General features: G+C 47.4%; 1 protein-coding gene across 4 annotated transcripts in view; it reads right to left on the bottom strand.

Annotated features, from left to right (window-relative positions):
- Positions 1-1,068: 1,068 nt before the first annotated feature.
- Positions 1,069-9,595, bottom strand: part of Cno (adherens junction formation factor afadin) — a 45,938-nt gene continuing 37,411 nt past the window's right edge. For all 4 annotated transcript variants that reach the window (XM_077690920.1, XM_077690921.1, XM_077690922.1 and 1 more), the window contains 2 exons: positions 8,834-9,283; positions 1,069-2,400 (listed from right to left, as the gene is read on the bottom strand). In XM_077690920.1, the coding sequence (XP_077547046.1) occupies positions 2,059-2,400; positions 8,834-9,283 (792 nt within the window). In that variant the 3' untranslated portion in view covers positions 1,069-2,058. The remainder of the gene's footprint in view (positions 2,401-8,833; positions 9,284-9,595) is intronic.

Genomic DNA, 9,595 nt, shown 5'->3' with positions numbered 1-9,595 from the left:
TGTGCCGAGTTCGGTCCAAGACACAAAACCTCAGAGTACAGGAGGGGGCACTGATTCAACGGATGGGACGTGCCCGCAGTTACAGAAACAAGGTACAACGCTGGATACCGTGAAACCTCTCGGTCCTCAGGAAATTAACCAGTGGCCACAAATGGTTTCTGCTTGCATAGAGGGCTTCGGACCGGCAATAATAATTAACGCCCATAAAGTCGAACCTGGTGCAGAACCCAAGGCCCCGTCAACAAAGAAATCCCTCTTGGACGCTGTCCACAAAATCATGCAGGCCTGTGCCAAAATGGCAACGATCCTCGAAGGAGACAGTGTTGAAATAGACCCTGCACCGTCCAGAGCAGAAAGACCTGCTCCAAACCCTGCCCCCATCAAGCCAAAGTTACCAGGAGTTTTCAAAGATAACCAATACAAGGCCCAGCCGCCCAAAAAGCTCCCGTCTGACATCGGGACAGAGCAGGGGAAAAGCTGGGTTCCTAGGAGAGCTACCCCGTCAGAAAACCCAACACCGGGTACTCCTACCCTGGTTCTAGGCTCGGGTCCGCTTCCATGGTCAAGCAGAGCAACTCGCAAGTTTTCCTGGCCACCAAAAACGCACGAACCTCCCTTCAAAGTCAAAGACCAGGCTACTCAGACTGAAGAATACGAACAACTTTGCTCCAGAGATGCAGCAACTGACTGTATAGATCTCTTAGCAGCTGAAAGCTCCTCACAGGCCCCAAAAAAGCCTCCACAGAGAAAGGTGGTGCAAAAGGACCCTGCAAGAAACACAGTCCACCCAAAAGTTCTGAAACTAGACCTACCCATAAACAACGTCACCTCACTTGTACGGCTCATCGAAGAAAAGACACTTCAAGGCAACAACGAACCAGTCTTCCCAAAACCAATTTCAACGCTAAAGATGATGAACACACTTCAGCAAGGATGCCGCAGCACCCAAACGCAGGGCAAGGTGCAACCACCAAGCCGAGGCGATCAAGACTTGCCCTGCCAGCGGTGGAGAACAGCCAGAGCTCTGAGGAAGGCAGACTCCACACCACAGAAAATCCGTACAACTGCTTTCAGGTAGCTCTTTATTCGGCAGCTGCACTATAATAAAAACAGGCACTCTGGTAACATAGTATGTGATACAAGGCAACAGCTCGTAGGGCTCACAATGAGGGCATATCATTTTGCGTGCTGCAGGAACGGTCATTCCTGCAGCCCAAAACAGCTGGCCCCTGTTAGCTGCGCTAGGGTAAAAAAGAGGCACTGAGGTGAGAAGACAAGCGGCGGCGTGACAACCGCCCCCACAAATACGACAAGTGATAAAGTGGCTTTGCAGTTATTGTGACTCTCTCTCTCTCTTGCAAAGGCCAGCTTTCACTAAAAGCCTTCACAAATTGGGAACATGTCCAGGCACTGGGTTCACCCATAAATGCGGCAAAAAACATGCACCAGAAATTGGGAAACAGTTCATCGCCAGTATTCTCGCAGCCCTCTTGACACGTTAAAAGAAAAAGACACCAGTAATGTCTAACATGAGTAATAAACTGGACGATACAACCAGTAGTAAAAACAACCTTTGCATTTTGGTCCTTGACTAAAAGCCTCTCCGTGGCTTGTGATGCTAAGCTAAGTGACAGCTGCCCTAACATGCTAGTGAGTTGGTGAGTGTCGTAAAAAGAGTCATCCGCCATAAAGACTTACAGCTGGCAAAGCTATGCAAGTTCATCAGAAAGACACAAAACGGCAAGCATGCTAACTCGTTTCAGTATCCACGGAAGTGGCAGCGGGTACAACAGTCCAAAAGCAGCCACGTTTTCATCACTCAACATCAAATTCCATCCGGTCAATGAGGACAACACATAATGGTAACAACAGTCTTAAACTGCACAACTTTGTCGGAACAACATAATCTGAGTTAAACACTCTGTCCCTTGATGTACAAAAAGAAACTCACATTGGTCTGTGGGGGAACAACGCAACAAGGGCTCTGTGTTATAGCTGCATTTGGTAGAAAAAATATACGCTTCTTGATCGTTTCGGGGCAGTATTGTACAGGGGCGCTCAGCGGTTGGGCGTGGGCACCCCGTTCAGGGTGGTCTCGATCTCTCGCTGTGCGCGCGAGATCTTCATCTTGTCGCGCGGCGTGTGCTCCTCGCCCGTCTCGCGGGCAAACATGCGCATCTTCTCGCGGAAGGTGAGCTTCTCGGGCCCGGGCGGCCGGCTGGGCTGCTGCAGGGCTCGCTGGCGCTCGATGCGCTGCCGGGGGTCGCGGTACACCTCCTGCGCACCGATGACACCCGGTGTGGAGGCGACCAGGTAGCCGCCCGGCGGTGCGCTCAGCACGGCGTCGATGTCCTGCAGGGTGTAGCCAGAGTCCTCCTCCTCTTCGTCCTGGGGGCAGACCTGCAAGGGTGTGGGCGAGCAACGTCAGAACCACCCTGGCATGGCCACATAGAGCAGTCAACGTTCTCTTTTGCAAGTATTTCTCAGATCGATCCATGCACAACAAAAGGCGAAACATTTTGTGATACAAAACTGAAGTGAACGTACTGTGCCGCTAAAGCTCTTTAGTTAATACGCTAGCTTGGAGCTCTTCAGGGACCATCGCAAATGCAGTTTGTAAGATCGCAAAGACCCGTGATCTGGACGGTGTTAGAGGGGCACTGACACCAAATTTTGGGGTAATATTATTGCACATGTCACTTCCTTTACTCAACAGAATACTATGGCTGAAATATGAGTGGCCTGCAACACATGGAACATACTACTTTAAAGGGAAGCTGAAGCGCTTTCCAAAAAATTTGAGTTAGATTAACAGTTATAGTTTCTTGAGCGCTGATTCCGAATATCACATTGAAATTTATCGTACACGAGTCCAAGTGGCATTTATCTTGCAAAAAGTGCGGCCCCGTTTGAAAGACGCGCGCTTTTCGTCTTTTGACGCCCCTGATTGGCTGCGCCCGTCATGACGTCAAAGGAGGACACTCTTCGGCCGCGCGGGTTGTCGGAAGCATTGCGAACGATCGCACGGTTGCCTTTGCGGCAATTTAGCTTGCAGTTTAATTTTTGCGCACGACTGGAAGTTTGTTTTATAATTTCCCGTGCTGTTGGTTCAATTATCTTGGAGCTTAAATGTGCTTTACACGACAGAGAACCCCAAAGCAGTGACTGTGACGTCGACTAGTGGGTTCCATCCAAATATTTCTGAATTAGGCAACCAGCATAGGGGGATTTTATACCTTATGTTAATATTAGGTACTGCCTTAACTCTTTCTTATTATACACAAAACCATTTATGCCGAAGATTAATGGGCGTTTTATAAACAATCTACCAGCGAAAAGCACGTACGTGCACTGCGCGAAAAAATAGCGTTCATGCGCTGTAAACGTATATGCGAGACACATCTTGCCGGTACACGCATAAACCAACAAGCAGACTCTGCTTCCGCATTTCCTTTGTTCTTTGTCGCCCACCCCAGCCTCGTTACTCATCCCCGTACACAGACCCACACGCGCGCGCCATTTCGCCAGCGGCGCTACGGTGCCTCCGCGATTGCTAGCTGCACTTCGATGAGTGGCGTCTTACTGCTTCACATGCATTTATTCTGAAAACACTGCAGTATACTAGTGCCTGCTCAGCATTATTGGCTGTAGTAGGGCTTGATTTTCGCTTGTGCGTTGCGCATTTTGCTACAATATTACGGCTACCTCGTTATAATTAACAGACCAGTTGGACAAGGCAGTTACGTTGGAGTTACGTTACTTTAGGTAACAATCACCAAACGTTTGTGATAATGAATCGTTGGCCTGTTTCAGCATTTCTAGATTTAAGCATTTACCGCGCTAGTCGGACAGAGGCCGTATATTTACTCTTCGCTCCTAATTTTTTTAGTATCATCATTATATATATCACTGACTATCACTGGAGCACACTTGAGGTTCAGTGACAACAAGTGCTTGCCAGGTTATAATATGCAGCCACACGGAATCTTGGGCAAAAAATTAGGCCCCCGCAGTGAACACAAATTATGGCACGGGGGTGGTTCGGAGTAGTGTTTTTTTTTTAATTCCAGACAAACATCACCTTATCGTGACATGTATACTTGCAAAATAAGTAATCTGGTTGTCTTGGTTCTTTTACTTTGTAGGAATACTGTTTACCTCTTAGCCGGGAGAGAACTTCTATCAGGATTGGCCCCTTGTTTTAGTTTCGCCAAAAAATTGTTTTTTTGAACACTATCCTGAGCTCATAGGGAAAGAAAACCGACGCGTTTAACGAAACAAGTATTTCCTGAACAAATGTGACTTGGTTTCTGGAATGGAACGAAACATCCCCGGCCAAAGTACAGCAGTATTCCCCGTCCTTCCTAAATCCAGAATCTAATGTGAACATTCACGTCCGTCGCATAAAAAAAAACCGCATTGGAGCGGTTTACAAAGTATTCAACATAGTGTAGTATATTCTTTGTCATCAAGCACAGCCACCTCGGCTGTCACTTCCGTATGTTATCAAGAATCCCGGCGTGGCATTCTTCTGCTTAGGAATACAGCATGATAACGTATGCCTCGTTTGGCGTTCGTGCATACTTTTTGAACACGAAAATTGTACAAATGAGTGCTATCAACCACAACAACAAGTATCATTCACAAGGAAACACGGCGAAAAGAGCATGGTCAAGGTGTCTGATCCGGCCGGAAGTCCAGGTATGACGTTTTTCACCTGGTTTTCGCCCGCGTGCTTCGGTCTTCCGGCATCGCGCGGCGAGATGGGGGCGGGGCATCGGGCCACTTCTGTTTGCTCATGGCGCCGCTTCTATTGCATGTATTGCGAAAATATTTCGTACACATGAACTATTCAATGTGTACTTGCTGCTAGTCAAGTTTTCTTTTAATTCTAAAACCGCTTCACCTTCCCTTTAAGGGGGCACATGGGTCTTTGATCAAAAACTTTATTTTTACAGTTATTATGATAAAAATTGGGGGCACATGTAGTTTCTCATTCTGATTGTAGATATAAAATTTGTTTTTGAGTAAAATGATTATATTTAAATTTATTTGGATTTTTATATCCAATTTTTTGACAGCCGTTGTAAAAAAACTGCTGGAGGGATGCAGCTAAACAGGGTACCAGTGAACTGTGCACAAATCAAAGAGTGCAATAAGACTAACATTATCGTTCTATCTGGTCTGTAGCAGAAGTTACGACCATTTGAAGTTTGGGCCTGGAAGGCAAAACCGGTTTTTCTGGGTGCCACCTTTCAAGCCCAAACTTCAAATGGTCGTAACTTCTGCTACAGACCAGATAGAACGATAATGTTAGTCTTATTGCACTCTTTGATTTGTGCACAGTTCACTGGTACCCTGTTTAGCTGCATCCCTCCAGCAATTTTTTTACAACGGCTGTCAAAAAATTGGATATAAAAATCCAAATAAATTTGAATATAATCATTTTACTCAAAAACAAATTTTATATCTACAATCAGAATGAGAAACTACATGTGCCCCCCAATTTTCATCATCATAACTGCAAAAATAAACTTTTTTGGTTTAAGACCAGTGAGCCCTTAAGGGGGGACGTGGCTTTCAAAATCAACTTTTTTATTTCTCTGTGGATTTTGATGAAAATTGGCACAGCAACTGGAAATGCTTCTGTGATAACACCATAAAAATTTGAAGGTAATATTTTGATAACTTTTTTATTTATAAAATTTTCTTTCTGTTCCGCTTGTACCGAGCTCGAGCGCCTTATAAAACATGATACAAAACTTGTTCGGAGTGCTTTGCATTCCCAAATGAATAGACGAGGGCGTGACAGTTTTAGAATTTTTCTTAGAACGCAATTTTTTAGTTTTCATTTTTTTAGAGGTTAATGTGCAACAGGCATGTCGACTGTCAACGACTATTTGAATAAAAAATCCCCCCCCCCCCCCCCCAAAAAAAAAAAAAAAAAATCTGGAAAACCAAGAGTGTCACGACCTGAACTGTTCATCAAGAAATGTAATGCAAGAAACGGAATCAAAATAGATCCGGCGGTCATGAAGAAATCCCTGGAACAAGCGACACAGGTGGCAAAAAAAAAAAAAAAAAAAAAAAAAAAACTGTTTTGAGGAAACGACTTCCGAAGTTGCAACATAGGTTTCACTTATCGAAAGTCGTCACGGTTGTAGCCTTTCATGTCCTTTTTTGAACATGGGGCTTCTGGATGGCCTTGCCTTGAAATTGGAGTGCCTTTTACAGCCTTTCTTTCCACAAAACATCATTTTCAGCTCCTCTCTTCTCACCCCACGCGGCCTCTTCAGCATTCTTAAGGAGCCCACCTGTTTTGGGTCGAACTGTACGCATTTAAGATGTCCCAAGTTACAACCCCCCCCCCCCCCCCTTCTATTTCCCCTTCCCCCACTTGACGTAGAGTCTTCCTGCCACAATAAAGGCTACCTCCTCCTCTGTGAAGAGTACATAGCCCAGTTAGCAGACCAAACGGAGGGGGAGATGGCTTTCAATGCAAAGTAGGTTAGCTGGTTGGCTGTATCGCACTGGACAACTTCCCTTTGCAGTGTTGTCCCCATGGCAACAAGTGGAGCATTTTTTTACTTAAATTTGAAAATTTCTGGCTTCTTTTATGTTTTATTAGTACTTTGCCCGGCACAGCAACTTAGTACTTATACGTGCAGGTGTTCATTGCCAAAAGTTTGCATACCACAAGGATGCGAATGAGCTACTTTGAAGCTTGGTATAATATTCTGCACAACTCCAACTTTGATGGAAAGGTTTTTTTTTTTCACTGCTTTTGACGTTCAAGGCATCCAATATTTCTCGCAGCACAGTCAGTATGCCCTAAGCCATAGATTATATGCATTGCCATCAATAATTCCCCTAAAAAAATAACTTAAATGCTGCGACAGTAAGGTAAATTTTTAACACAGAGAACATATTTTTATTCCTATATTCCTAACTCAAACCTGTTTGCATGATTATTAGAAGTGCACGGGAAATGTTGTGCAAGAAAGGCGATATGGCTCGCGCGCATCGCAGCACACTCTTATCGCGACATATGGTACTTTGATTATCCCTGATATGGCTTGTCAGGTCGCTTTTAAGATTAAATCTAACGTCGCAGGCATTAATTAAAACTACTGACATTCAATAGTAACCAGTTGAGCAGACATGTGGGCATTAATTACAACTACTGGCGTTCAATAGTAACCGGTTGCGCAGACATGTGATGCTCCAATGCGCGTCGGCTATGCCGTGCGCGCCCCAGCGTTTGACGCGTCGACAGTTTCTTTCCCAAGGCTAGCGAGCCCACAATCAAAACACAGCAATAACTAAGCGTGTAAACATCGCAAATCCGACTAAAAGTTCACTTCACGAATCACGATTGCAAGCACGCACAGTGCGTCCCCCTCCGGGGTCTGGCGACGGTAGAGTCGCGCACCCCGAAGCGTTCGATGACCTCCGCCTTTCGAGCCACACAACTTCCCGTAACCTAGCTCGTGATCTCAGGCCTTCCCATCGCGATAACGTCTGTGTTGAATACCACAGACTGAACAGAAACTTGGCCGAGCGAAGCAGCGAAAATGAACTCAAACCGCCCCGTTACGCAGTTCAGGTGGCCACCATCTTGCATTGCGCCGCGACACCCAATCAGGAGGGTCGTCTTAGCGCGCCCCGACCAGAGGACGAATAGCGCTTTAGCATCTATTTCTAGCTTTGTTTGCGCGTCGTTTCTTTTCTGCCGTTCAGGTGTTTGTGAATGAACGAAGATGAAGGACGAGTGAAACCGGAAAGACGAAAGCTCGGCCGATCTAACGATATCAAAAGGGCCGCACCCGGTGGCACCGTGGCGGAGATACAGCGCTCTGAAAACTGCCGTTTTTTTCGCCCTTTTGCGCTGATAGTTTGTCATCGCGCCTGGAAAAACTATTTTTTATGCCACTTTGCGACGCTTTTCAGCGCAAAAACTTTGCAGACGCACAGAATAGGAAACATAGAAGCCGAATATGTGGGTTTCAAAAAAACGATGTTTTGGTCATTTTTCTGAAGTTGAAAGCCGCGTCCCCCCCCTTAACTGTCGTGAAGAGGTGAGTCCAACAGGCAATGCTGCTTTGCTATGGTGGGTCCCCCTTCTACAGCGCTGTTCAGATGGGCCCTGTCCGATGGCACTAGATTTTCTGCCCACTAACGCATGCACACACGGGCGTGTGGAGAGGCCATCGAGAGAGAAATGACAACGGCACATCTCAGGTTAGAGGCCAGCTCGGTTGAGCGCTTCAGCTGTCTCCTGTTTCAACCTCGGACAGTAGGCAATTGTGAACACCCTTGACCTCAAGTTTTTTGGAGTTCACAAATACATGGCTGTGCTTCTGAACCACTGCCTATTGTGCTTTCTCACCAGCAAACCTTGCTGCACTGCTGTAGGTACGGCGGTCACAAAGGAAGCCAGTGTGGTGGCCTAGGATAAGCCACAGTAACAATCCCAGCCTACGAGTTTCAACACTGAGAATAAAACGTACCAAAAACGGCCCTTGGTAACAGAAACCCTATTAAAGCTATCAAAACACACAGCGTTCACACGGTCGCCCGTGTCCCAAAGCATGTGAAATAAAATTATGAGGCCAACCAAACATACACAACCAGTCCAGGGACCTTGACTTGACCACGGCAAGCCTTGAGCAAACAAGAGGCTAACATGGCTTATCAAGTGTGCAGTGCTGCTACAGGTCCCTACTTGAAAAGCAACACACCCTTCAAACCAGCAAGGCAGGAAGGAGAGACATGGCGCACTGAGCAACCAAAGGCATCTAGCAGACGGAGCGATTCAGGGCAGGGCACTTGCCTCGACAGGTGGCGCCTCGGTGAAGGAGACCTTCTTGGAGGGTGGGGGCCTCCGGTCTGGCGGAGGTGGCGGGCATGCCGGCAGCGGGGGTGGTTGGTCTTCCTGCGGCTGCTGCTCTTCACTTGGCTGCTGCTGTTGATGATGATGTTGCTGTTGCAGCTGCTGCTGATGGTGCTGCTGCTGCTGATGCTGATGATGTTGCTGCTGATGGTGCTGCTGCTGCTGTTGCTGCAGTTGCTGCTGTTGCTGCAGCAGTTGCAGCTGGTGCTGATGATGCTGCTGCTGGTGTTGGTGGTGCTGACTCTGCTGGTGCAGCTGCTGCTGCTGCTGCTGCTGCTGGCGTCGCTGTGCCTCACGGAGCAGCTGTTCCTCGGCCATCCGCTGGGCAGCCAGCTCCTGCTGCTTGCCACTCTCCTCCAGGCGCAGCTGCCGCAGCCGGTCCTCTTGCTCCTGCACACACGCACACACACACACACAGATTTAGCAGGAAGCAGAGAAGTGGCGCGACAGCACCTTCTTTCTCCCAGGTGCGCTGTCGTGCCATGCCCCTCTGGCATCAAGCTGTGCCCTTAATAAGTCATTAGGGCGCGTGATGCGTAGAAATGTTTTAGGGAAGCGCCTGCTGCTCTGCAGCAAGACCACCTTACTGCAATGATGGACAGCTGACAAGTCCCCACCAACAAAGAACGAGGGGGAAAAGGGGGGAGGCGTGTGCCAATGCAGAAATAAGGGGGCTGACAGTGTGCATCCCGAGAAGTATTT

The sequence above is a fragment of the Haemaphysalis longicornis genome, unplaced genomic scaffold (genome assembly GCF_048455015.1).
Source record: "Haemaphysalis longicornis isolate Haplotype H1 unplaced genomic scaffold, Haemaphysalis longicornis Haplotype H1 scaffold_10, whole genome shotgun sequence".
Classification (NCBI taxonomy): Eukaryota; Metazoa; Arthropoda; class Arachnida; order Ixodida; family Ixodidae; genus Haemaphysalis; species Haemaphysalis longicornis.
Note: the sequence above shows the minus strand (reverse complement) of the source record. Positions and strands in the feature narration are given on the sequence as shown.